The following is a 26,102-nucleotide window of genomic DNA, read 5'->3' as shown; positions in this document are numbered from 1 at the left end:
GATTGCAAGTTTTCTCTGCAACTAGCCATACCAATACATCGATGACTACCTTCCCCGGTAATCCTACGAAAATGGCATCCCTCAAAAAGCGTATCAACCCCCCTTAAAGCTGGCTTCGTCCAACATTCTCGGCCATGCACAACCAAAGTCCATCAGCTTCAGCCAAAACCTCTCCTGTCGATACATAGCCCCCTCATTAGCGTTTGCCTTGTCTTTTATCGTCTTGTCTTGTTGTGTCCTCAATTGGAGAGGAGAAGGTCCCAATGTAGCATGGGGAAAAAACTCACCGTTCTTATCCTCTATCGAGCCCCGCAGGTGCAGCTTGCGGCCGTCGCGCTTAATGACGCGGCCGCGGATGAGGACGACCTGGGGCGTCCGGACGGGGCGGCGGTAGTTGGTCGTGAAGCGCACCGTGTAGGCGCCGTTGGCTAGGGCCGAGGTCGTCAGGTCGTTGTCGTGGACGTCATTTACGCTGGTTTGGCCTAAAGAACACCGGATGGGCAAGGGAGGAGTTTAAAAACAAGGACCAAATGATTTTTTCCCTTCTTCTTCTCCTTCCTCTCTCTCTCTCTACACACACTCCCACTCTCGCTCTTACTTTCTCCCCCGGTATAAATTATACAAAAGAAAGAAAGGCACGCGAAAGGAGTAACACGCTGTGCTCTTAACACACTGGTGAAAGAATAGGGGGGGGCGGGATGGGGGCAAAAAGACAGACAGAAAAGAAGAAGAAACAAAATGGAGAAAAGAAACAAACTCACCACTCTGGAAATTCGCCGCCGTCCCCATCACCTCGTCCATGAGGACCGCATACAGCCCCCCGTGCATCGTGCCCGCGTAGCTCTGGCAGTCGACGCCGAGGTCCACGAGGGCGCTGAACAGCAGGAAGGGGTTCTTCGGGTTCTCGTGGTTCTCGGGCCCGCCGCCCGACAGCAGCTCCGCGCTCTTGCTGATGAGGTCGCGGCCCGACTTGGTCGCCGCCGCCTGGAGCTTGGGGTGGGCGCGGACGGGGCGGAGGAAGGTTACGGTGGCTTTGACTGTGGTTGGTGTGTTCACTGATTTCTTCTTAGTTTCGATTATTTCCCCCCCCCGTCATTGTTTCTTTTTCTTCATCTTCTTCTTTTATGCTAGGCAGCGGAGGGAGGTGAAGGAGGAATATGACTCTTCGCAATGGATGCTGATGGGTGGGATCACGACGGAGACACATACTCGTTTTGCGTACAAAGTTGGACTCGCCCGAGGCCAGCGGCCGGCGGTCCGGCACGAGGATGTCGCCGAAGTTCGCCTTGTCCTCGAGGAGGGCGCGGCACCAGGGTATCGCCTTGAAATGCGCGACGGGGTCGGGCACCGCCTGATTGTGCTCGGTGGGCGCCGACGAGGGCTTCACGGCCTCTTGCAATGCGTATTGATCCGCCATATTGATCTTTTTGGTGTGTATCCACGTGTATACGCGGGTGTTCGGGTTCTATATAAGAGGGCAGGGGGGAAATGATATAAAGATTTACAGGAATAGTGTGTAGGTACAGATTGCGAAGGGCACACGGGAGAGAAAGAGGCTCAAGTGTTAGCACGTGTTTATGTATATTTGACAGCAGTGCCGGTTGGATCGTCCTAGCTGATCATGCGGCTCGTGTGGAAGAAGGAAAGAAAACGAGGTGTCTAGGATGCATCTCCAGACGAAACGCCTCGGTATTTTCCAACCCCGTATTTATGTAAAGCTGCGGCCTCCGTCTCTCTCGCTCTCTCTCTGCCTGTCTCACTACTTAGGTATGAACCCCAGATCAGGTGCATCCGAACCTTTGCAGATCATCTTCCTGCTCGTTTCCCTCAGCTTTGGGCGCGCGGTGCAGAACCCAAGCCAAGCCATTGACACCAGAGGCAGAGACACCGTCTCGCCTCCCCACAGCGCCGGTGGCGACAGCTACACCCAATCGGGCGAATTAGCGTACCGCGGAGGCGCGTCCCGGGCCACTACCACCGGGGAGAGACTCGTCGCGTGCTGTTATGGCAGTGCGAGCTGAGACATGTTGTTGAAGCTGAAGAAGGGTGATCGATCGTGATCAAGGCTTGGGGGGAGCTAATGTACGTACGTGCTTGGCTACGGTCCGCAAAGCTGACGATATATGTAATACATAACTAACAGTGCGTGGCCCACTTGGCTAGTACAGCCAGAACTTGATGGTAGACGTCATATTGCTAAATGCTAAAGACGGCCAGCCGTCCTAAATAGGAAGAGGAAGATGAGGGAGAGAGAGAGATGCTGAAAGAGGAATGGCTTCTGTGCTGGTCTTGCTTTAGTGGCTGCTGACTTTTCCCCTGGATGATCTCGGCGCTATTTTGATCAGCAAAAAGTAATTCGGTCCATATGCAGGTGAACTCTACCAAGAAAAGTAAACAAAAGAAAAGAAAGCAATAACAGCTGAGTTGTCAGCTTCGCATAAAAGAGTCAACTATGCTCCGTGGGTTTGTCATGTGAAGAATACCAATTCATCTTCACGTACTGTATGCCACAAAATGCTACACTGAACCCCCCTTCTAATATGGCGCAGACAGCTGTGATGCCGTGCTCCTTGGTCTAACGAACCCTGTGATATCCATATGCACACACGTAAATGCTGCAGGCTGCCCTCTAGATAGAAGAAAAGAAACCCAACGCCTTGCTCCGTTCAAGCACCCTCTCAAGATCCCCATCCCTTTATTTATATACCAAATACCGTCTTCATCCTCTCATATGTATAGAAGCTCACGGCGCTCAGGGGTATTATCTTGACATAACCAATACTCAACCCAACGAAGAATCCGGGAAGACCACGCTCCTTGAAGATCAGACCCACCGTCTCTCCTATGCGAAGGCGGTGTCCATCTCCCACGGCGCCACCAACTTGCATCCGCCGTCGAATCACCTCGAGCGGGTACGAAACCGTCTGCGATACTGCTCCCGAGATGCCTCCCGAGGTCAGCTCGGCCCATGCGCGCAAAGGCGCTGGCTTGTCCGATGGCGCAGTCGCTGGCTGCGGCAGTGTGGTGTAATCCCTGATCGAGGTTAGGCGAAACAGGTCGCCCATTGTGTCGTGTGTTAAGAACGAGATTCCGGCGTACGGAACCATGCCGACCATCGTCATAGAGAAACCCCTGTAAAAGTTGATCATGCCGGTCCGCGTGGTGATCACCGCAGCAGTTGCCGAGGCAGCTGATGCGATGCCCTGGGCAGCCCCCGAGGTAACTCCGGGAACGGCAGGTGTCGCTTTCGGGGTTGGTTGCTCATGGTATATCTTCCTGCATATGTCCACCAGTGAAGAGCTTCTATGTTTCGTCTCAAAGGCCAGGCGCACACGGATGACCTCTAAGGGGTATGTGAAAAAGACGGATGTGACGCCTGCCAATGCACCAGCTGTAAACCTCCGCCCCCAAGTTTCCTGTGCTTTGGAGCCGACTATAAACGCGCGGTATTGTTCGTAGGCAACGAATTTGATGGCGGCGTAGGGGTAGATCTTCAGGAGGGTCGCAGAGTGGCCGCGGAAAAGACCCATGATGCCGTCGCGCCCATATATATCCCGTAGCGCTCGCGCGAGGCCTACCCATGAACTCGTATATTTCGCAAACTGGGGATTGCTTGTTTGGAAGAGGATCTTGACACGGTCGAGAGGCGCGACGGATGTTTTGGCCTGGTCAGGAATATGAATGTTAGTCACTCTGTCTCGACGGAGATCCCAAGCGCAGTAGGGTGGGAGGGACATACGGCACAACCTGCGATACCCCCCGCAATGCCGGAGCGCACCATGTAGTCCATGCTATGCTTATCCGGGCGTTTCGCCTTGGCGGCTACCGGGCTGTCGGTGTCGTCCGGGAGTGGCGGAGGGGATTCCGGCCTCTTGTTTCCAGAGATGGCACTGCCGGCCTTCTTGACGACTCCATCCATCTTGCCGACGATTGAGTCCGCATGGGTTTCCCTGGTACCGGACGCTTCGGACATGGCAGCATCGTGTGCGCCGAAAGATGGTGGCATGCCTCTAGACTGCGAGCACCATAGATCGACCGGGGGTTTCTCTGTCGGTAGAAAAAGGAAGGATCGGGTGGGAAGACTTTGTAGTTGCCCTAGTAAGAATAGGTCATGCCGGGGCTCTCTACGTCAACGGCGATGGTGATGGGCGACAGAAATAAAAAGGACAAGAGGGGCGGGATTCGGCAATGCGGACGGTTATCATCGACTTTCGGTTTTGGGCGATACAGGACAGAAAATATGGGGAAGATCCAATTCCCTGAATCTGGGGGCAGGTGCGCTGCTAAGCTTAAACTAGGCTGCCTAGACCAGGGGACGCAGTTTTCCGGACTTTAGGAAATGCTGACAATTTGGCCAAGTCCTGATAGATCTCAGCACGAGCGGAACGTCATTCCGCTTGCGGTTGGATCTTTTCATGTTGGGTAAGTAGTTGTTCACGTGCCTGTAGTTCGTGCCAATGGCATTAAATTATCCCTGATCCGTAGAGCACGGCGGAATCTAGTGAGAGCAGCGCTTTCGCCGTTAAGGGGATGCATGCGTGGTTCCCTCTTCAGCCGAAGATTGCCGAGAGCTGTGGAAAACCCAAGGTGAGCCTCGACTATCACGGCTGGGTATATGTGGTCGGAGGCAAGGAAAAAAGGCGACAAGTTACCAATTTTTGTACATGCAATCGATGTTAAATGAGGTCCGCTGAGGCATCTTTAGGCGGGGTAGCGACATGCATGTAAGGAGGTAACATAGGTAGGACGTTGCTAGGCGAGTATTGCAGTGACAGGGTCAAGAACTTGCCCAACATGCGTGCAAATGCATACATGTCCTAGCTCACCATTAGTAGGTGTCCCAGAGATTCACTCACGATGACTGCCGTCATACAGCCTGAACCTACTGTAGCAGACTTTGAGGTAGGAATCGGCAGGTCCAGCTGACAGAACCAGAAGGCTAATTAGCCAATCACAGGTCGTTGATTTGAGAAACAAGTATGCACTTTGGCTCGCTGTTGGCTATTTTCCACTGATGACCATATTATACACAAGACAGCCCCCGACTGCCATTGACCCGGACGCCGTGACCATCAAGCAGTACCACACGGGCCTTGAATCCATCATTGAGAGAGCCGGTGCGAAGTACTCTTCTTCTTACTTCGGCGCCCACATCCCGCAGTCCCTTCTTTCACAATGCATGCGTCCACCTTCCGGAAAACGCAGAGCTCGGAAAGCTTGAAGAGCTCTGGGTCACGTCAGACCTGCTACAGACCACAAGCAGCTCGCAGCTTCCCGTAGTGCTGATATCCAAGATCCGCGTACAGCGAGCTGACGATGATGACCGTATCGTGGCGGTCGAGTGGTCGAAGCTCCGTCCGCCACCCAACATGGTCATGCCGGCCGGTGCATGTGCCTACGCTAAAGGCCTCCTGTACTGCTCGCAGGGCACACTGAAACCCGAAACAGGAGGGCTGTACTACAGTAAGACCTGCTCTTGTTGGAATTGCGGAATAACCATAATAATTTCAGAACTGGAAGCCTTCTTGATCGAAACACCATTACTGACGCTGCAATGGATAGTGCCGCATGGCAAAGCCCCTTGGCCAGTCGTCACTTCGTTCGGTAGCCGGCCGCTCAACTCGCCCCAGCAGGCTACTGTAGCCAGCGATGGTTCTATCTGGTTCACGGACCCGCCCCTGGGGTTTGCCAAGGAGATCCGGCCCCCGCCCCAGCTACCGAGCCACGTGTACCGGTACGACCCCGAGCTGGTTGGTGGTCTCCGTGTGATGGCCGACGGCTTCGGGGCACCGACGGGGTTGTGTTTCAGCCCGGACGAGGAGATGCTCTACATCACAGACGCGGGGGCGCAAAGAGACAGCGGTGATATCGCTTCCATTCAGTAAGTCTTTCTGGGATGATACTCGACCAACGGCCAGGCACTAATACAAACGTGAAAAGACCAGCTACGATTTATGCCTTTGATATCTTGATCCGTGGCGGCCAACCATTCCTCGCAAACAAGCGTGTCTTTGCATTTGCTATGGAAGGGGCTCCAGCCGCAGTGCAATGCGACGATATGGGAAATGTATATGCGGCATGCGGAGACGGCATCGAGATCTGGAGCCCTGGTGGCGTGCCCCTGGGGCTCATTGCGGCAACGGGAGGCTGCTCGAACTTCTGCTTCGGGAAACAGGGCGAGATGTTTCTATGTGCGAAGCAGAGGCTTTTCAGACTCCAAGTCCGTTCCAGAGGCTCCGCCGTGGACATGCTGCAATAGTTCGTCGACAAGTCACGCGTGCCTATATTCTCGGAGCACACTCGTCGTTGGTATCTCCCAATTCGTCGCTCGTATTTGATTGTCTACTTTTTACTCAGTGCAGTATGAAAAAGACGTGGTTGATTCTCGTCATCCAGTTTCTGTTGATATCTTTAAAACTGGCAATAACAGTATTAACAAAAATGAATGCTGCCACGGAAACGATGATCTGGTATTAATCCATTATCCTACACTTCGCTATAGACAGGCATCTCCTCATGCAAAAGCCAGCACCACCGCTATCGTCGTCGCCAGACTTGCCCACGCACTGAGACCCCTGTTTCCCGCGATAAGAGATCCCGCACCACTCGTGTCGTTCTTCAAAGCGGTCTCGCGCCAGCCGAATGTACCCGACACGTACGTGCGATTCGCGTGGTACCGGCTCGAATCCCGCCGCGTGTAGGGCGCATACACCCAGACCTGCAGCCCATCCAGCGACTCGTTGCTGCACCGGCCCAGCGTCCCCTTGGAGCCGACCATGTCGGGCGCGAAATTGAACGTGTGGTTGGCGCCGGGCGCGGCCGAGAACAGGTCCCGCGACAGCCGGGCCGCGCCCTCCTGGTCCTCGCGGGCGTCGGCCGTGTCGACGTGGAAGCGGAGCGGCGTGAATTCGTTGTCGTCGAGGCGCACGTTGGCCTCGTCGTTCGTCGGGGCGGCGCCCGTGTTGCCGTACGCGAGCCCGGGGCGCGCGCGGAAGAAGCCCGCCGACGCTAGCGCGAGGACGGCGTCCGACTCCTCCTGGGGGAGGCTGATCGCGTGGTTCTCGACCCAGATCTGCGGCTCCACGCTGACGTCGTAGGCCCGGGCCGGGAGGGTACAGTCCTTCTGGGCGTCCCAGGGCACTCGATGCGGTCCAGGGTTTGCTGGAACATGATGGTGTTGTGGCCGGGCCGGTAGATCACGGTGCCGTCCTGCGTCCAGTTGGTGCAGACGGCCGAGGCGGTGCGGGCTAGGAAGCCGGTGACCGCCAGCGCGGTGAGGTATCTCGAGGTTGGGTTAGAAACGCGCATCTTTGCGGCGAACTACGAAGGCAGATAGGTATGTTCAGGTGGTTGTCCGTGTGGATTGTCAGTGGGAAAGGGTGAGTCGTCTACCAGAGGGAATGGAAGCCCCTTATAAGTATGTAGGCCGGCAAGTAGAAGCATTTATTCATACCCTGACAAGACGGACAGCTGATCATCAGCGAGGCGGTGCCTCCTGGGAGACCAGGCGGCCACGACCGAGCCCAAAACCTCCAGCCCCTTTCAGCTGGGGTATCTATCAACTAGTGTAGGACTCTTCTCGTGAAGCTCCTCCCGTTCTTGCCGATCACGATGAGGCTTTTGCCCAATCCTCAGCGGCGCATCAGGCGATCAACGGGGGTTCTCTACGGCACAGTCGCCGGTGCCCCCTTTGACTGGCCTTGACGTACGACACGTCGTGTGGTTCAACAAAATTGGTTCGCCAAGTAGTGGGTTGCTGTGCCGCAATGAAGTGCGCACTGCCGCCGGATGCGCATCCACAACCTCTTGGCCAGTTTCCGAGTTGCGGCCACATCCGTTGACTTCGTTAGTTCCGGTGTCTTGTCAGTCAATGTCCCGAGGACACATTCCACCACAAGCCTGTCTGATCCACCTGCTCTAAGTTTCGGGGTTGGATTTGAATAGTTCCTTTTTACCTACTTCGTCGGTGATCTTCGTATTGTCTCCACCGGAACTTATACCTACTATCCGAGCTTTGTTTGGATCAAAGTAGTGTGTGGCCTAGCAACATGCTCCAAGCAAAGTGGCCGGGTGCCTACACAGGAGCCATGAGCGTCGCGATGGTTTTATCCCCCTGGCTTCATGAACACGTGGTGGGAGAGGTCTTCTCCAATCGTTCGCACGTGCAAGCATGGCTCGCAATGTGCATGCGCAGGACTGGCCTGCAGATACTACAACCACTCCGGGAGGCGGCTGCGTCGGAGATCTGGGCAAACCGATCAACTGGGATTTCACCTACTTACAGATCCTGCAGTATTGATTACTGTTCTCGGTGGCTTGGAACTCGGCGTTGGACCTGAACAATGGCATCTCGAAGACGAGGTTGAAGGACTGCGGCTTCCCGAGACATACGCCCCATTTCCAGTGTTGAGGCTATACCTGGCAGACACTGAACATGCACGCCGATATTGGTCTTCCTGCAGGACAGAGAGCAACGATGAATCTTGTTTCACGCCGGAACTTGCCCCGTCCACTAGGTAGGTCACGTCACGTCACGTCGGAAAGAAAGCAGTACGCCGATGGAGACGGGTAGTGGCATAACGAGGCCAATTGTATCACCAGGTTTGATTTGCACCGGGGATGTCCCAGACGGTCGGTCAATTCGTGCCGCGCGTCATCTGAATGAATACTTGCTCTCCCTGGTATGCGGAAACAGAGTAGCAGCGCACCCTTAGCTTTGCCAATCGGGGGGACGGAACTGTGTGATTCACGATGTCGTGGAACGTGATACAAGGCAAGATCGTGTAGACCGCCCCCACGCCTTATCTCCAATAGGGCACACACATGCTCCTGTCTTATAGGCAGTAAGCGGTCCGGGTGCCGGCAGGACTCGGGACACGCTCGCTTTGAGGCAACTGCATTTCGAGATGGAAGAGCCAAACGGCCAACCAAGAATGGTCTATATGCCTAGGCTTTACAATCCGAGCCCTAATCATATGCTTGGCCTACTGTTTTCAACTATGGCGTGTCTTTGGCCGAACATTGTGGTTGGACAGGGCTTGACGCCTCTTGGGATTAGATGCCAGGGATGCAGGACTCCCTTGCAGCCGCCACAAAGTACTGCTCGGGCCTAGCCTGGCACGGCTTTACCTACTCGGCTGGCTTGAGAGAGGGCACATGAGAGAGTCCGGTATTGTTGATATTACCAGCTCTACAGAATGGCTAGTAATAGTCAAGGATCCCTCCGACCTTATGGCTCGATCTTGATAAAACCTTGCGCAAGCACATTCACTGGATCCATGTGCCCGCTCAGCCGGCAAACCCCCAATCCTCGAGGACCATCATGGATTTTATACTTCTTGTGCCATTGTTGATGCTCCTCTGCTGCCTCGCCCAGTTCGCCTACCGGTGGCATCGACTATGCCACATCCCCGGGCCCTTCTGGGCTTCCTTTCGCTGGAGCTACTACCTCCGGCCCCTGGATCTGAGGAGGCTATCGGATCAGTACGGTAGGGTGGGGTCCATCCCCATGATTCCCAACCCAAGGCTAACTCCTCCCTCGTGCAAGGGGGCCTTATCCGTGTCGGCCCTGACCAGCTTGTCACATCGGACATCGAAAGCCTTCTGAGAATCAACACCCCAAGCTCTGGCTACTCTGGAGGTCCTGCATCGTCATCATCATGTCCAAGCCAGGGCCTCTACCCCTTCTTCCGCCCTGACGGGAAGAACCCATGTGGCTACAAGAGAGACTCGCATCTCAAGGCAACAGTGGACAGGCAGTGTGGCCGTCTCATCCGCTTGGTAGAAGGCGAGTGCATTCCGACCAAAGTGGCCTCCTACAGGCCGTTGGAGATGACATCGGCCAGCCGATGGCTTGTGTCCAATATCCTCAGGGATCTTATGTATGGTGAACCTTGCGCTTCGCTCGAGGAAGGTCAGGGCCGGTGTAACATGCCGAGAACGAGACCTCAATGTTACTCAAGGCTGGTTGCAGCGTTACTTCCTGTTCGGATGATGCGTACATGCCGTCGTCATTTTGGCTCCGACATGGAGGGCTCCCGCCCCCGGAATGAGTATGACGATTTGGCACATCACTTGAAGTAAGTAAATTGGGTGTGCTTCGTTCTTGACCCAGACTCTGGTGCAATACTAAAGAATATAACAGGACATCAGTCTGTAATGTAGACGAAGAGGAAATAAAGAGGGTACCTGATGAGTTGTGAGTCAGTCGTTCGCTGCCGCTAGCTAGTCGTCGGCTTTTGCGCGTTCGGGGATAATTGTTGACCAAGCCAAAAGACGACGCTGGGCCCATCTGACGGCCGATGCCCTGACGACGATCATCCTTCATCTCTTGTCAAGCCCTACCGCTTACAACAAGCTGAAAGCAGAGATCGGATGGGGCATCATTTCGGGAAGCCGATTCCCCGCAGCAGCTCATATCCCCAGCGCCCTGCCGCCACTGAAATTACTACCATATCTCCAAGCCGTGGTAAAAGAGGGATGCCGTATGTCTGATGCTGTTATTACAGCACCGCCAGTCTTCAGGAAGTCCCCGAAGACGGTCGATACCATCCTGGGCTTCCAGATCCCGGGAGGTACCGAAGTCGGGCCAGACTCCTTCGGTATCATGCGGGCAAAGAAGTACTGGGGCGACGATGCCGAGGCCTTCCGGCCCGAGCGGTGGCTAGAAGCCAACGACGACAGGAACTTACGTCTTACGATGGAGAGTGCTCTCAGTATCATGTGGGGAGACACGGGCAGCACGAATGATTATTACCCGGCAAGGACTGCCGCGGAGATGGTGCTCGGCAAGATACTTGTTATGGTATGTCAAGAGAACATCCTTTGGCTGTCACGCCATTTCACTGACGAGCAATTACTAGATCTTTGCACGGTTTGATCTTTCGCTCATAGAGCCTCTTGAAGCTTTAAACCCTGGCCAGCCGGGGCGAGCTCAGCCATGCAGTGTCCGATTCGTGTCAGCGTCTAGGAACGACGGGTAGGGACGGAGGGTATATAGCTCTAGCCGAGCTACAAACGAAAAGACGAGGAAATCTGTACTAGATAAAAAAAAGGGAAATAGGGGAAATTATCACGGTTCAGGGGTAATGCATCAGGGCGAGAATATATTTCAGGAAGTCGCCGTGGGAGAAAATTAAAGTGATCCTCTTTAGCAATTTCTGTCCCTCGCGCCCCCCAATGCATGCATCACCTCTACTTAAATCTAGTCGACCACCAACGTCCCATACTGTACCACGACCGCCTCGCCACCAAGCCAGAGCTCCCGAATCTTCATATCTCCTCCCTGTTGCACCTCGGCCTTGGTCTCCACCTGAATGACGCTCCGGCGCCCCATCTCCACGCCCTGCGTGATCTCGAACCGAACGTGCTCCGCCCTATCCGCCCCAGTCAGGTAGGCCGCGAGCGCGCTCGCGGCGCTGCCGGTCGCAGGGTCCTCGAAGCCCAGCTCGAGCATACGCGTGCGAATCTTGCGCACATTCACATCACCGTCTTCTTCTTCTTCTTTCCCCTTGGTCGACGTAGTAGTACCGAGCGACGAACCCGGCCGGCTGACGGTCCTCGTCTAACAGCGACGGGCCGGGCAGGTGGTCGAAGTCGAGCCGGAGCCCCCGGTCGAGGCGGCCGAGGAGCTCGAGCGACGGCAGCTGCACAAGCGCGAAGGTCATGCCCCGGACGATGCTGAAGACGGGGGCGCGCAGCTCGGCGTCGCGGACCGCGGGGAGGCGGTGCGACAGACCCGGGAACGAGGCGTGCTGGGCGGCCGGGATGACGTCCGCCAGCGTCTTCTGGTGCAGACGCACATCGTGGGAGATGCGGGCGCGCATGGACCGACCCTGACCCGACGGCGGGGATTCTGCGATATGAATGGGACCGGACTTGGTCAGCAGGGTGTCTACGGCGGGGTACCAGTGGAACTTGGCCACGACGGCGCTGCCGATGGTGGGGTGGCCGGCGAAGGGCAGCTCGGACTCGATGGTGAAGATGTCGATCTGAAGGTGTGTTGCCCCCTCCTTCTCCTTCTTCTGGTCATCATCATCATCATTTGAAGAGGGGGAGGAAGAAGGCTCGTGCATAAAGACCGTCTCCGAAAGGTTGAACTCCTGCGCGATCTTCTGCTTCTTGGCCTGGGTGAGCTCCGTTTTGCGCGATGCGGGGACCGAGATCACGGCGAGGGGGTTGCCCTCGAACCGCGTGCTGGTGAAGACGTCCAAAGTCACAAAGGGCAACTGCATGATGGCGATTTGGGTCGCCTGTCAAATTGATATATCTGAGCAAGGGACGACGATTGTACCGCGATGGGATTGGAGAGCGCCTTATACATGACATGTCAACTTGGCTGTGAGTTGACTCACTAATGTGAACCCCGGCTAGTGACGCCTCTCTCACGTTATTGGTTGGAGCTGGAAGCAGTCTAGGTTAGCCCTCATCGCCTATTCGATGGAAATGGGCCCAGAGGCTGGAAGCAAGTATACAGTCACTACTAGGTTACGTGTTATGGGTAAGTTTTCAGCTCCCTGCTAAAAAATCAGTGTCCAAAAGTCTGCGCAAGGGCCACTTTCAGCCGATTCCCCCCTCTAACACCACCTACGTTTAAATATTAATAACACACCCAAATTAATAGAGAATTCAATAAAAGTTTATATTATTACGTGGCTAATTTAATGAATTTTAATAATGACTATACCAGCCCCTAGCGCGACGTATAGCAGAAAGGCGACGAGGGAGAGAACGCAAGAGTCTATAAATAAGGCCTGGATCTAAGGCTGCCCACGCCGACTGGACTACCTCTCTCGATAGACTTGGTGTGGCATGTTATTTTTCAGGTCTTGAAAGGAAGGCTCAATTTCATAGATTTTAGCCTTTAGAGCCTTCCAGACCTGTTCAATAGGGTTCAGATCAGGTGAATGTGCCGGCCACTTGATCGTCCAGATGCCCCCTCGATTCCAAGAACTCTTTGACGGTATTAGATCGATGTATACGCGCGTTGTCCTGCATGAAAGGGTCTCCAGGCTTATAAAAGGGAAGGAGAGCAGCCTCTAAGACCTCAATATACCTGGCAGAAGTAAAGCCGCCGGCGGGAGAGTCCGGATCTCCCTTGCAGAAAATCAAAGGGGAGGTTCCTGCCTCCCCTTCCCTTTGCCACACCATAGCCCACACCATAAGGCTGATTCGAGGCCGTCCGTGAGACGTAGGGTGATGAGATCCTTCCGGTAGCGTTCTGAACCGTACCGGAAGACCCAGCGACCTGGTGTGAAGGGTTCGTTCTGGATCGTACATTCGTCCGAGAAAAGGGAAAGCATCAGCCGCCTAAGGCGCGCACGAGAGGACCAATAACGACAGAATTCGAGCCGCTCTTTGGCGTCCTCCTTCGTCAAGAGGATGCGCTTCGCAGCGCGCCAATGGCCGATCTTCCTTTTGCGTAGAGCGCGCCTTGCCGTGTTGATCGAGAAGGAGCGTCGTTTGGGGCCTAGCATAACATTGATGTCTAAACAAAGCTCTCTCCAAGTGGCACGGGGCTTTCTACGCACCAATTAAGATAGATAGCGCTTTTACCGAGTCGATAATTTATGAGGGCGACTAGGTCTTGGCTTTATTTTAGGTGACTTTCGTTGAATGAAGCGCTTTATGAGATTGCTGATGGTGGCAGGCCGACGCGTTCGGAACGCGTCGGCAATGGCCTTCTTTTTTGACCCCGACAGCAGCCAGCGCCGTAATGGCCGCGACAGCCTCGGATGTGTATTCCCCATCAGGCTTACGCTCTGCGGCTAGAATGCGACCAATTTCGCTCAAATCCATGTTGAATTGATAGAGTTATTTAAAGATGAAGTTAGAAGGGGTAAAAGGGTGGTGGAATGTGAGTTTTGATGAGGGTGGTCCTTGCGCAGACTTTTGGACGGTCACTTTAGGTATATCCTATACCGGTTACTAGATAGAACGATTATCGTAGCGTAGGGCTTACCTCAAAGCGTAGGGGTTGTGAATAAGTGAATCAATGAAAACGGTTATGTACCAGTTCTATTAAAGGAGTCTGTCTTCTCATTTAAACACTATCCTTTTCATACTTGGAAATACTGTAGTGAAATAAGAGCGCCGCAGTTAGGTCATTAGTTGAAATACCAGTGCCTGTGGAGGTTTAGTTTCCTCTCTTTTAGTGCAACAAGGCCTGACTTTTAGTGCAACAAGGCCTGACTTTTAGTGCAACAAGGCCTGACTTTTAGTGGCTTAGCCGCCAGACTACAGAGCCTCAGCACACCATCAACATCGGTGCCCTACCATCTTGCCATCGTAAATCACATACTTACTTTCGTCGCAGCCCCATGAAGTGATGTACTTGGCATGTGGATAATAATCATTGCTTAACTTAACGACATCTGACCATATTTCATAGGCAATCTGACTGATTGGGAACACCCTGTACTAGGTCTCAGTTACCCTATTCCATCCAATTGGAGAAAACGAGAACAAGTCTGATATAATTCCAGTGCAGTCCCGTTTTCCATAGCGGCACTCATACACCCGTATGTCCTACCTGAATCTTATTTGGGTGTAGCCGTCACAATCAAGACATCAACTTAATATCCCACACAGCCTACTCAGACGGTGTTGTGGACCCGGCCGCATCGGCGGCGATGTTGCTGTATAAGTCATTGACGCCGCTCTTCTCCTCGGGCTTGGCCAACTCCGCGGCGTCAACGACGATGTAATTGTACAAACCGTTGGTACCACGCTTCTGATCAATATCCTTGCCAGGGACTAAAGTTTCAATCAGCAGACGTGGTTGGAGTGATGGAGTGGCTGTCCTACCTTCTACAGGGGCACTGAAGACGGCTGGGAGGCACAGAGCGCTCAGGTTCAAGATCTTGGGAAGTTGCATGGTATCTGAATGGCGAGAGGAGAGCTGGGCCGAAAGGAAGAGGTTAAGCTGAAGATAATCTGGAAATGTTGTCGATGAGTACTATTAATTACCCCTTTCCTAGGTCTTTATAGTAAAGCCTCAGCAGCCAGGAGACAATTCCTCAGCAGCATATGCCGGCTCCAGTCATCTCCATGCGTCGATTGTGATTCATGCTGCCAATGCTTTATTCATCCGCGTACATCGAAACGACCCTCCAAGATATGATTGAAGCGGGGATCGTTACATTGTTCTTATCGCCCATTGCTGACGACAACAGTGACAGACTTGAGGATCGCCGTGATGATCCCACTCCTTGGAGGGTTACCGCTGCTGCCGAGGGACGACCTTAAGATATCCCTAATAAGACCTTGCATCTGGGGGAGAACGTCACGAGCCAATCCCCAGAGGTTGGAAAAGAGCCTGTACAGATCCCGAATGCGACTTCCCTCGAACTTGGGCAGGGCGGCTATTACGGAACTGTACAATATAGGCTGTATAAAGTATAGTACGAGGGACTCTGATGGCAAAGGGGATGCAAGCCCTTAGTCTTTCCAGATACGAACTCCATAACGTCAACCCACAGGCCACGTGGATTTTGTGTGCTTGAAACAGCGTAGACAAGTCCTGTCCAGCCTTGCCCTCTACTGTTACGCTTCGTCACGAGCGCGTGTTACATCCCTCATATGATATGAGTAGCAAACTGCATCGGTTCAGATGGCCGCCAAGTAACTTGACGGGTCGATCCTTCACATTATGAGAGTAGCTGCATATACGAGAAAGGGAGCCTTAATAATCCAATGCGGGAGAAATGAACATCAAGAATGCATGCATCAATATCAAGTAAGACTGACAGTACTGGTCATGTTCCACTGATAAGAGAGACTCTCTGCGGGACAAGTGTGATGTATGAGAGGGGAACCCAGCAATACAGGACTATTGACATTTGCTGTCATTAGTTTCCCTTCAACATGGGAAATGTAACATAGCTATCATATGGGTGTCAATACTGGCGTCTGTTGGATTGTCCCGGGGCTTGGTATATGCAGGTTACGAAGGCACAAACTGAGTTGTGTTCCGAAGGAAGATTCGGGAGATCCTTTCGCATCATGCCCGAATACGGAGTTCAATATTAAAAGTTGACCTTGTATCAAGACTAGCTAGCTGGTTCTGACTTTGGCCATGTCTGGAACTTTCACGTCTTTGGTATTAGCCATCACTTAGACTATTACGAACTTCAATATGTTCAGCATTTCCCATCGCGTTTGTATACTCTTGCATGGATTGGACCGAGTCCCTGAAACGGAGGTAGAGGACGACGTATACATTGATGATCCCTCTTCGTCACACGACCGAGCTGGATTGCTTTTCACTGAGAAACAGAATAATGAGTTGGCCAATACCGCTCAATTGCGGAGAATGAGATAGTATCTGTTCATTAACGCTACAATTCTCTTGGCATCCCTTGTCATGTTCATCTCAGCAGTGTCCATCGACTTCGGGAAACTAGGCGATGATAATCATTACCTCAGGAAGGTGACTGAATATTGTAAGTTAAAACTGGTTTCACGCCTTGGAGCAAAGACGTTGATCAATTAAAAGCCCCAATTCTCGATAAGCTTCACATACCTCTGGAAACGAGGCAAACGGAAGCGACGTTGCTGCGCCCCGATTCTTCCTCCGTATTCCGAAACCCACCCAGCCGGGAAGTCGATGATGCCTGGGAGAGGATCACCAACGTGCGTCCCATCCCCATCGCGCGCGAAGACGTAGTCAAGCTAGGAAAAGACCCAGACCAGTTCGCCAAGTTCCCCGAGCGCTTCGGCCTCGGCCCGGACGCCTACATGGGCCGCCTGGACATCTTCCACGTCCTCCACTGCGTGGACCAGGTCCGGCGGGAGGCCTACTTCGACCACTACTACGGCCAGAACTGGGGCACGCACGCCAATGCCTCGGAGCTGCACAAGACGCATATCTCCCACTGCGTCCACATCATCCTGCAGAACATCATGTGTTCGCCCAACTTGGACGTGTACCTGCACTTCTGGGCCGATGCGCAGCCGAACGCATTTCCCGATTTCAACGTCCATCACAAGTGCGTCGACTTTGAGCGTCTGTTGAGGTGGCAAGAAGAGAACTCGGTCGACTTGGAGGAGTTCGGCGCTGTTAGGCGGCCTCCTGGTGAAAAGCCGAGAAAGATGACCCCTGAGTTCAAGGAGCTCTTTTCTTACGAGGGCCCAGATCGGTTTGAAGGGGGCGAGGTTGCCTGAAGGAGGGTGCCTGCAGATACGGGATGCTCGTATGACTCTCTCCCATCCCAAATAGTGAGACGGTGCAGATATGATGTGTTCACCTGGATGCTTGTAGTGCATCCCGAACACGGAGACAGGCAGATCGATACCAATACAGACACGGATACATTCACATCTTCTCCCATAGTCCCACGAAGTGCAGTTGAAATCCCCATGGTACATGGTCACATTAAACACGCCATCAGCGGCACAGCCGGTCTTGTGAACTCGGACCGTGTCCTATGGTCCGGCAGTTCCACACTTGCTTGCAAAAGGCAAATGGACTGCATATGATGTTGCATTCCGGGGACTTGTGAGAACCTTTGACACGTCGATTGGCCACGGATTCAGCGATTGGTAGCCAGTTCAAACAGGGTCGTAAGGAAGAAGGCCGACGCCACCCATTCCCTATGCCTGACAAACTCAAGGTACTTTCATAGGAACTGTGTAGCCGAGGCATATGCACCTAGAAGAAGAGGATCAACTCAATATGGGTTCCAGTAGTCGTATAACTCTCGGTATGTATAAGAAGTAGGAAAGATTAGGAGACCGGGGCAGTGACCGGCCAAGCAATCCCCCTTTACTTCGACTCAAACATCTGTTCACTTCACTTAGACCAGAAAGATGTCGCTTGATAAGACCTTCACGGTCACAGCCATAGTGCTCACAATCGTGCTCTGCGTAGCCACCTTTTTCTTGATCCCTTGGAACGCGGAAGGCGTGTTGGGATATGGCGTCCTTGCGGTGCAGACATTACCAGACGCTGGCCCGGCTCACACGATACCGAAGATCTTTAGGCCGATGACCTATCCAAACTCGACCATGAACGACTTTTGGAAGTCGGTCGAGGAAATACCCAACGGTGGCATGGTGTCGGTGCAGACGGCAGACGGGCCCGCTCGGAAGTGGGGTGTATCGATGTGGCATCAGCTGCACTGCCTTTCGTTGTTCCGGGCACTGCTGAGCGGCGAGACTCATCATCACCATGGGTCATCTCGCCGACCGGAGGATCATGAAAACTTCATGTTTCAAGAATTCGGGTCGGTTCACTGGGTACATTGTCTGGATTATCTAGCCGAGGTAAGCCGAACTCCCCTTCCATCCGCCCTACCCAATTCCACCCCCTCATTGATGTTGGGGTAGAAGAGGTCGTATTGCATTTCAGTAGTAGAGATGCCAACAAACTTTAGGGCATATTGTGCGCAGCAGATGAAACCCTCGAGCCCCCCAAGACGGTTACCATGCCTAGTGGAGAAACGATCGACTTCGTCGACGGACTCGGCAGCGGGAGCGTCCACAAATGTCGGCCCGCACGTCACTTATGGGATGCAAGTACAGGTTCGGCTAAGGAACCATGGGAATCTTGGGAGCACCAACCCGGCGATACTGTGACGAGTGTTCTCTCGCAAGCTGACTGGAGCTGTGTGTGAGAGAGGGAGCGGGGTAATACGCTTGCCGGTTGCAATATCCAATAAGTTTGTTGGTTTTGATGTATTGGACTGCATGCAGCAGACGAGCACCGAGACGGCCTTGGTGAGACAAGACTTTGAAGTACCAATGCAAAGAAAGCTTGAAGTAGCCAAGATACGCAATATACAGTAGCATTGAAAGATACCACATTAATCACCTACCTGGCAAGCTCATCAACTCACCTGCCGTTGGTTGATTCTGATCCCTGCCCCTTGGAAGTATTGGAACCCTTTTTTGGGAGAAGTTGACCATGGCAAGAACGACTCGCTCTGCAAGTAAGGCAGCAGCAGCAGAGACGCGTCGGTTTCTCTTTCCCTGGACCATTGATTAGTGTGGCAGTCAACCCCATCGACTTCGGTGCGATGATGCCGACTTTTAAGCAAAAGACCGACGATTGATTCACCACCAGATGTAAGTCACCTAATGATAATTCGAACTCCACGAGATGACCGCCCATTCCAATTGCTCAGACGACGCGTTCGGTCCTGCGCTTTCTTGCCATGGCTCGTTCGACTTTACGTTAGTCTTCGAACAAAGCATCTTCTCCATCGCCTCTTCAGCAATCTGTCTACTCCTCTTGCCTCTACGTCTGTACAAAATCTTGCGTTCAACGACCAAAACACATCCAAGCCATGTATATGCTGGGAAAGCTGTGAGTTCTGTCTTCTTGTTCGACGCCCCAATTGTGCACCTGCTGACACCTGGTACAGACTCTCAGTGTCCTTTTGTTTGGCTTGCAGGTCACACTTGTAGCACTGTGGACCAAGACGGATGATTCTGCCAGAACGGCCGTTCCTTACGCCGTTGTCTCCCTCATCGCCTTAGGAGCCCTGTCAACCTCCGCGGTGCTCGTCGAACATGATCGCTCCCTGCTGCCCTCGTCTCTGTTCATTGTCTACCTGTTCGTTTCGTGTGTTTTCGATGCAGTTCAAGTCCGAACTCTATTCTTACGTGGCCATTTTGATGCCCTCAAGGAAATCCTCTTAGCAGCGGTACTACTGAAGTTGGCTCTTCTATGCCTTGAAGCCAAGAGCAAGCGCAACTATCTCAGAGATCCCTACAACTTATATCCCCCGGAAATTCTCGCTAGCATCTTCAACCGAGCGGTGTTTTGGTGGCTGAATCCCACATTCGTGCTGGGCTACAAAACTGGCCTGACGTTAGACTCCTTATGCGATATCGATGGTTCACTAAAGTCTGCGACCGCATAAGCACGAATATTACGTGCTTGGGACTTGCGTAAGCTACCCATACTTCGTATTCCCATATTTAGGCACGCTTCGTCCCGTTACACTGTGTATCAACTCAAACCTCATAGATGCCACCGGAGGCCGTCATGCGCTGGTTCTCGCGCTTTACTCCGCTATTCAGCTACCGCTGCTTATCGTGATCCTGCCAAGACTATGCCTTGTAGGCTTCAACTATGCTCAGCCGTTTCTGATAGACCGAGCGATCAGACTCATCACAGAGGCGGCGAACGAGGAGACAACAAATGATGGTCGTGGTCTCATTGGAGCTACAGCTCTGATCTACCTAGGCATCGCCGTAAGCTGGCTCGCCTCGAGAATGCACACAAAATCGTGATGTTCTGACATATCCTAGATCTCCACCGCGGCATATCAATATCTACTCTATCGATCGCTGACCATAGCACGCGGTGCACTAGTTTCTTTGATATATGTCGCCTCTCTGCAAACTGTCGCGGACGACCAGGATGAAGCCAAGGTCATCACTCTGATGAGTACTGATGTGGAACGAACGGTCACCGGTCTGGAGATGGTCCATGAGACGTGGGCTCGACTGCTCGAAATCGCGATTGGTGTATGGCTTCTTGCCAGACAGATGGGCGCTATTCCCGCCTCCCCGATTCTGGTCGCGCTGGGTACGTTATTCCTTGTCTCAATCTTTTGGTTAGCTGTCTAACGGGATAGCAGTCTGTTTCGTGTGGCAGATCTGGCTCGCTCGGTATATGGGCCCTAGGCAGGGACCATGGCTAGAAGCTCTGCAGACTCGAGTCGGGAGAACATCGTTGGTGCTTCGCAATGTGAAAAATGTTCGTATGACAGGCCTAACAAACGCGATCGAGGAGACCTTGCAGAGTGGGCGTATCAGAGAGCTGCACCTGTCCAAGCAGTTTCGATGGATGATCGTATGGATTAATATGGCTGGTCTGGTTCTGAATTCTTTGCCCGTCAAAAATTGTGGTATCACTGACAATCAATCGGCAGCTTCCATGCCGCATATCCTGGCGCCTTTGGTGACTTTTGCTGCGTATGCCATTCGATCTCGGGTCGATAACAGCGAGCCACTGTCGACTGCTCAGGCCTTTAGCTCACTTGCGATAGTGTCGTTAGTCACAGGACCCACGGTCGACCTACTTTCATCAATCCCGGCCTTGAGAGTTTCAGAAGGCTGCCTCGACCGGATACAGACCTGTTTAAGGTCAATATGTACCGAGCCTGGTCAAAAGAGGAACATGAAAGACGATGACCTGAGTCAAAGTCCCACCACGCCCAATACCTCGGTCAAGATGACAAGTATGCCCGCGGGAGCTCGTGATATCGAATATGGCCTTGTCAGCGTAACTGGACTTGATCTACGACCTATAAAGGAGGCCGACTTGATACTCAACAACGCCAATATTAGCATCCCAGAGGCAAAGCTAACAGTCATTACCGGCCCGAGCAGGTGTGGGAAAACCACTTCGTTGAAGGCCATACTCGGCGAGGTTTCCCCACAAAGGGGCTCCATCACAAAACATACAAGCTCTATAGCCTATTGCTCGCAGACCCCATGGCTGCCAAACGGGCCTTTTCGCAATGTGCTCTGCGGCTCGGAATCCTTCGACGAAGTTTGGTACAATACCGTATTGTATGCCTGTGACCTACAAGAAGACATCCTGCAACTACCTCATGGTGACTTATCAACGATAGGAACTCGAGGATCTGTTTTGAGCGCAGGACAGAGACAGCGACTAGTGAGTCGAGTCGCCTGAACACTGAAGGTCTGTCTAACCCACCACAGGCTTTGGCTCGTGCTGTCTACGCCCATAAAAGGCTGCTGTTACTTGACGACGTCATGAGCGCCCTGGATCGGGATACTGCATTAAATATTGCCGAAAGACTGTTTTCGGAACGGGGCTATTACGAAAGTCAAACTGTACAACGCTTCTGGTCACACATGCAGGTACGCTTTACTCTCGTCTACGGTCCCTTCATAATTCTACATGCCATATTCTAATCCCCTATAGTTCATTACATATCAATGGCCGACTATGTTCTGGTATTTGACCCTAACGCCAGAACGATCCATGCCCAAAGTCCCGACGATTTATCGCGGTTGGGTCTCTTATCAATCCTACCTGAAGGCTCCGGTGCCTCAAAAGATCCAGATAGTAACGCGAAGACTTCAGCTATATCTGGAAAAACAAACAACGCCACCCAGGAGGCTACCCAGGAAGATCTAGAAGATCTAGCGAGACGCACCGGAGACACATCACTCTATATGTAATACTACCGATCCATTGGGCCAGCAAGAACTTTGGCCACCGTCGGGATCTTGTTCGTCTTCACTTTTGTTTCGAACTTTCCGAGATTCTGGATCCAGTGGTATACCGACGACCCGGCGCCGCGGGTTCTGATCTTCACCGGCGTCTACGTCATGCTTGTAGTTGTCGTCTCTTTGAGTCAAGGCGCGATGATATGGTATTTAGCTCAGTCGCCTATTCCAAGGGAAAGACGGTAGTAACCCGTATCACAGGAAAATTATGATCAGTATCGTGCCGCAATCAGGCGCGGTGCTTCACCAGATCCTCCTGCGTACAGTCATGCATGCCCCGATGCGTTTCTTCTCCACCACGGATTCTGGTTTGATTCTCAATCGATTTAGCCAAGACATGACGCTCGTGGACGTGGTGCTCCCTACGGTCTCTTTTGGCACATTTCTCTGTGGGTCCAGTCCGTTACGTTCTCGAGCAGCTCAACTCAGGGGTTAACTATGTATTCACAGCTTTGATCCAATGCCTTGCTCAACTAATCTTCATTACTTTGGGGTCTAGCTATATGGCTATCTGCATCCCAGTGCTGATTTCTGTCCTCTACTTGGTCCAGAAATTCTACTTGCGGACCTCAAGGCAACTGAGGTTCCTCGATCTCGAGGCCAAGAGCCCGCTTTTCACGCACTTTACCGAGACGATGGAAGGACTTGCCAGTATCCGGGCCTTTAAGTGGTAAGCCCACTTCATTGACGTGAACTTGAAGTGTCTGGACAATTCGCAGAAGCCATACTACCTCATGTTCTGTATACAAAGGTGGCTGAACCTGGTCTTGTATCTGACAGTCGCGGCCATGGCCACCATTCTCGTTGCGCTAGCCTTGTCGTTACGTGCGACGACAAGTCGCGGCTCACTCGGTGTTGCTTTGACAGCCATCTTGTCATTCAGCCAGGGGCTACAGAGTATGCTAGTCAGCTGGACCCAGATGGAGACATCTCTGGGAGCGGTTGCGAGGACCAAGAGTCTGGAGGCTCTTGTTTCCCCGGAAGAAGCCAACGACAAGGTGCAGTCTCCGCCGGCTGACTGGCCGAGGGAAGGTCGCATCGAGTTCCGCAACATCTCCGCATCCTATGAGTAAGTGACTTCAACCCACACCATTCTCTTCCGTTCTTGTCCTAATAATGTCTTAGTGGAGATAATTTGACCTTGCGTGATTTATCTCTCCTCGTGGATCGGAAGCAAAAGATCGGTATCATTGGTCGTACTGGAAGGTAAGTATGGATGCGCGCAAGCTATCGTCCACCTGTTATTGACCCTGTGCAGTAGCAAGAGTACCTTGGTGTCGACTCTCCTCCGCCTGTTGGACACTGTTCCCTCAGCAGGCCACGGCACTTCCAACGCGGCAGGTCAGATATTTATAGATGACCTAACCCATTACCACGGCCCCCCGTACAACTCTCAGAAATCGCATTCTAGCAATACCCCAAGAGAGTCTTATACTTCAAGGAACCGTTCGCTATAACATGGATCCCACCCGCACGGCGGCAGCGAGTAGCAACAAATCTCTGGGCGATAACCACAAGTTACATGACAACTTGATGACCTCAGCTCTTAGGTCTGTCGGGCTTTGGGACATCATTGAGACGCGAGGTGGTCTGGACGGACAGATTACACAGGAGTCGCTGTCACAGGGACAAATGCAGCTGCTTGCTCTCGCCAGGACAATAGTCAGGAAGGACATTTTCAACGCGAGAGCAGCAGCAAGATCTTCTGAATCAGAGTGCCCACCCGTCGTCGGCGGTCTGTATGCGTCAGGAGGACAGAGCGTCTCATTAGCTCAACGTTATTGGACACCCAAGATATTACTCTTGGACGAGGCCACCAGTCATCTCGATGCCGAAACGGACGCCAAGGTGCAGCGCCTGATGAGAGAAGAGTTCAAGGACTTTACCATCATCATGGTGGCACATCGAATCGAGTCCGTAGCGGATGCGGATATGGTGGGACTAATGGAAGGAGGGCGCCTGGTGCGATTCAGTCCCCCAGAAACGGTTATTGGTACCGACGTCTGTTTTTCTTTTTGATTAGGCATCTACGAGGGGATCATGAAAGTGTTCCTTTTGTTATTGTCCCTTCAGGTACCAAGGTATTTACGAATTGCCATGGAGCAAGTGGAAAGTAAGCAACACCTGAGTAAGCTGCTGGAACCCGTTGTCACTTCAACTGATGAGGAAGAGATGCTTCTTGGAGCTTGTCATTCTGCTCATGACTTGGGAGCCGGATGCCTGGCAGCAGAGATACGTGGACAGCTGCCTTGGTACTTTTGACGCGTGACAAAGGAGAGAGAGTGGTGTGGTGTCCCAAGGACTTAGATACCACGTATCACATCTCAGGCCTTCAAATTCCATCGTTCTTTTAAAACTGGGCTGGATTCGATCAGCTGCAGAGTTTACTATCCTGAACAGCTCACAAAAGCGATCGCGACTTTGCCTCTACTTCTCGATCACATAACAAAACAACTTTACGAAGAGAAAACCCTTCCGCTGATCGACATGGAGTCATCGGAAGAGGTTTTCACGCAGGTGACTTTGGTCGAAGATGGTGACCTGATCATCAAGATTTCCGATACCAATACTCCGTGCGTGACCATTAATCCCTGCGAGACCATTCATCCGTGCGGCAACAAACAGTTCCTTGTTGACTCAAACGCTGTATCGCGATCGTCGGAGAAGTGGAAAGACCTTGTGGCCGCCAGTGGCCACGATACTGGACAGAAGGTGGTAGCCCTGGAAGGTAACGCCGCGTCTCATGAGATACTATTTTCCATCATGCATTGTAAGTTTGCGGGCGTTCCCCGTAGTCTTGGAGAGACAGAGATCTTTGAACTGCTTGAGGTCTCCGAAGAGTATCAAGTCACGCATTTGCTACGTCCCTGGGCTGCTACATGGATCCAACGTCACCAAGCATGGCCCGGTCCGGCCCATACGAATACAACAACTACTTCCTGTACAGACTCCGGGAACGAATTTGGATTGCCTGGGTACTTGGAAAGAAGGATCTCTTCAAAGAGCTCATAAGTATCGTCATCAAAGACGCCTATCTCGACGAAGACTCTAAGCTCTCGATTTGCCAAGACACTTTCACAATGACACCCAACATTCCTGGTCTCCTTGGTAAGTTCCATATTTTTGAACATGCCTCAAGTCTGGCATCCCCCGTCGTTGCCGTACCATGATGCAAGGAGTATTTGTGCTGACTACCTATTTAAAGAATACATGGAGAAGGAGCGCAAAGAGAGACCTCGTCAGCTTCTTGATGTTTTCCAGGAGATGCGAAAGCGCAAGGACCGCACAGAGTCCTTTTGCCGCAATGCAAGGGTTTGCTTCGATAACGAGATGTCCATGTGCGAATGTATCGTGGCCGATTCCCTATCCCGCGGTTTCCACGACGAGGTGGTGGGGCAGGCCAAGCAGCACGGCGAGGACACGGAAAGCATCAATGACACCTACGAGAGACTCAAGAACATCAAGATACTCAACCTCCCCACATCACAGCCGTGGAGAATGTTACAGATCCTTTAAGTTGCTTATCGCACGACGGCTGCAACCCCATGCCTCGATTGCACCTCGAGTTAGAGAGCATTATGGATTCCGTCGCATCATCACTGGACGAAGCGCTCGAGGAACGCCTGGACTACAACGGGTCTATCACAGGTATAAATAGCGTAACAGCAGAGTGGAAGACCAGTCCGTCGGCGGAATGCCAAGAGTCGGCTCGGAGTTATTTGCCGCTCATACGGCGGGGGGTACTACGAACTGATCAAGGCCTAGCTCATGATGACCAACAGCAATGAGGAACCTTGCAGCCATGTATGCCATGATTTTATAGTTGTGCCTTAAGGCTTACGACGAATTGAGAGGCGGTAGCTAGATGATTTATGTATCAAGTTACCCCA

At 52.7% G+C, this 26,102-nt stretch overlaps 11 protein-coding genes across 11 annotated transcripts; 6 read left to right on the top strand and 5 right to left on the bottom strand.

The window, feature by feature from the left end:
• Positions 1 to 103: 103 nt before the first annotated feature.
• On the bottom strand, positions 104 to 1,417 carry PG994_000632 (uncharacterized protein; the record flags this gene model as incomplete). The annotated part of the gene is made up of 4 exons (XM_066852041.1): positions 104 to 174; positions 288 to 482; positions 762 to 1,037; positions 1,210 to 1,417. 4 exons carry the CDS (start codon positions 1,415 to 1,417, stop codon positions 104 to 106), a joined length of 750 nt encoding a protein of 249 aa, XP_066722673.1.
• A 352-nt stretch (positions 1,418 to 1,769) lies between these two features.
• PG994_000631 (uncharacterized protein) lies at positions 1,770 to 2,021 on the top strand (the record flags this gene model as incomplete). Its single annotated transcript, XM_066852040.1, has 1 exon — positions 1,770 to 2,021. The coding sequence occupies one exon, from the start codon at positions 1,770 to 1,772 to the stop codon at positions 2,019 to 2,021; it is 252 nt and encodes an 83-aa protein (XP_066722672.1).
• A 678-nt stretch (positions 2,022 to 2,699) lies between these two features.
• PG994_000630 (uncharacterized protein) lies at positions 2,700 to 4,006 on the bottom strand (the record flags this gene model as incomplete). Its single annotated transcript, XM_066852039.1, has 2 exons — positions 2,700 to 3,665; positions 3,740 to 4,006. The coding sequence occupies 2 exons, from the start codon at positions 4,004 to 4,006 to the stop codon at positions 2,700 to 2,702; spliced, it is 1,233 nt and encodes a 410-aa protein (XP_066722671.1).
• Positions 4,007 to 4,857: 851 nt separating this feature from the next.
• PG994_000629 (Calcium-dependent phosphotriesterase) lies at positions 4,858 to 6,259 on the top strand (the record flags this gene model as incomplete). Its single annotated transcript, XM_066852038.1, has 5 exons — positions 4,858 to 4,902; positions 4,958 to 5,124; positions 5,162 to 5,463; positions 5,563 to 5,881; positions 5,941 to 6,259. 5 exons carry the CDS (start codon positions 4,858 to 4,860, stop codon positions 6,257 to 6,259), a joined length of 1,152 nt encoding a protein of 383 aa, XP_066722670.1.
• Positions 6,260 to 6,514: 255 nt separating this feature from the next.
• PG994_000628 (uncharacterized protein) lies at positions 6,515 to 7,308 on the bottom strand (the record flags this gene model as incomplete). Its single annotated transcript, XM_066852037.1, has 2 exons — positions 6,515 to 7,072; positions 7,117 to 7,308. The coding sequence occupies 2 exons, from the start codon at positions 7,306 to 7,308 to the stop codon at positions 6,515 to 6,517; spliced, it is 750 nt and encodes a 249-aa protein (XP_066722669.1).
• Positions 7,309 to 9,322: 2,014 nt separating this feature from the next.
• Positions 9,323 to 10,911, top strand: PG994_000627 (uncharacterized protein; the record flags this gene model as incomplete). The annotated part of the gene is made up of 4 exons (XM_066852036.1): positions 9,323 to 9,488; positions 9,548 to 10,079; positions 10,276 to 10,804; positions 10,894 to 10,911. The coding sequence occupies 4 exons, from the start codon at positions 9,323 to 9,325 to the stop codon at positions 10,909 to 10,911; spliced, it is 1,245 nt and encodes a 414-aa protein (XP_066722668.1).
• A 292-nt stretch (positions 10,912 to 11,203) lies between these two features.
• Positions 11,204 to 12,233, bottom strand: PG994_000626 (phenazine biosynthesis phzC; the record flags this gene model as incomplete). Its single annotated transcript, XM_066852035.1, is given in 2 exon segments — positions 11,204 to 11,509; positions 11,520 to 12,233. The coding sequence occupies 2 exon segments, from the start codon at positions 12,231 to 12,233 to the stop codon at positions 11,204 to 11,206; spliced, it is 1,020 nt and encodes a 339-aa protein (XP_066722667.1).
• Positions 12,234 to 14,590: 2,357 nt separating this feature from the next.
• Positions 14,591 to 14,875, bottom strand: PG994_000625 (uncharacterized protein; the record flags this gene model as incomplete). Its single annotated transcript, XM_066852034.1, has 1 exon — positions 14,591 to 14,875. One exon carries the CDS (start codon positions 14,873 to 14,875, stop codon positions 14,591 to 14,593), a length of 285 nt encoding a protein of 94 aa, XP_066722666.1.
• Positions 14,876 to 16,363: 1,488 nt separating this feature from the next.
• Positions 16,364 to 17,163, top strand: PG994_000624 (uncharacterized protein; the record flags this gene model as incomplete). Its single annotated transcript, XM_066852033.1, has 2 exons — positions 16,364 to 16,442; positions 16,496 to 17,163. The coding sequence occupies 2 exons, from the start codon at positions 16,364 to 16,366 to the stop codon at positions 17,161 to 17,163; spliced, it is 747 nt and encodes a 248-aa protein (XP_066722665.1).
• A 645-nt stretch (positions 17,164 to 17,808) lies between these two features.
• On the top strand, positions 17,809 to 18,614 carry PG994_000623 (uncharacterized protein; the record flags this gene model as incomplete). Its single annotated transcript, XM_066852032.1, has 2 exons — positions 17,809 to 18,264; positions 18,375 to 18,614. The coding sequence occupies 2 exons, from the start codon at positions 17,809 to 17,811 to the stop codon at positions 18,612 to 18,614; spliced, it is 696 nt and encodes a 231-aa protein (XP_066722664.1).
• A 485-nt stretch (positions 18,615 to 19,099) lies between these two features.
• PG994_000622 (multidrug resistance protein) lies at positions 19,100 to 25,728 on the top strand (the record flags this gene model as incomplete). Its single annotated transcript, XM_066852031.1, has 17 exons — positions 19,100 to 19,306; positions 19,365 to 19,839; positions 19,973 to 20,199; positions 20,257 to 20,536; positions 20,589 to 21,631; positions 21,679 to 21,862; positions 21,905 to 22,160; positions 22,248 to 22,358; positions 22,414 to 22,601; positions 22,663 to 22,882; positions 22,964 to 23,281; positions 23,338 to 23,418; positions 23,471 to 23,553; positions 23,624 to 24,213; positions 24,613 to 24,982; positions 25,054 to 25,320; positions 25,418 to 25,728. The coding sequence occupies 17 exons, from the start codon at positions 19,100 to 19,102 to the stop codon at positions 25,726 to 25,728; spliced, it is 5,211 nt and encodes a 1,736-aa protein (XP_066722663.1).
• Between the last annotated feature and the right edge of the window lie 374 nt (positions 25,729 to 26,102).

This window comes from Apiospora phragmitis (genome assembly GCF_038363925.1).
Source record: "Apiospora phragmitis strain CBS 135458 chromosome Unknown utg000001l:1.0-2902119.0:1.0-2906034.0, whole genome shotgun sequence".
Lineage (NCBI taxonomy): Eukaryota > Fungi > Ascomycota > Sordariomycetes > Amphisphaeriales > Apiosporaceae > Apiospora > Apiospora phragmitis.
Note: the sequence above shows the minus strand (reverse complement) of the source record. Positions and strands in the feature narration are given on the sequence as shown.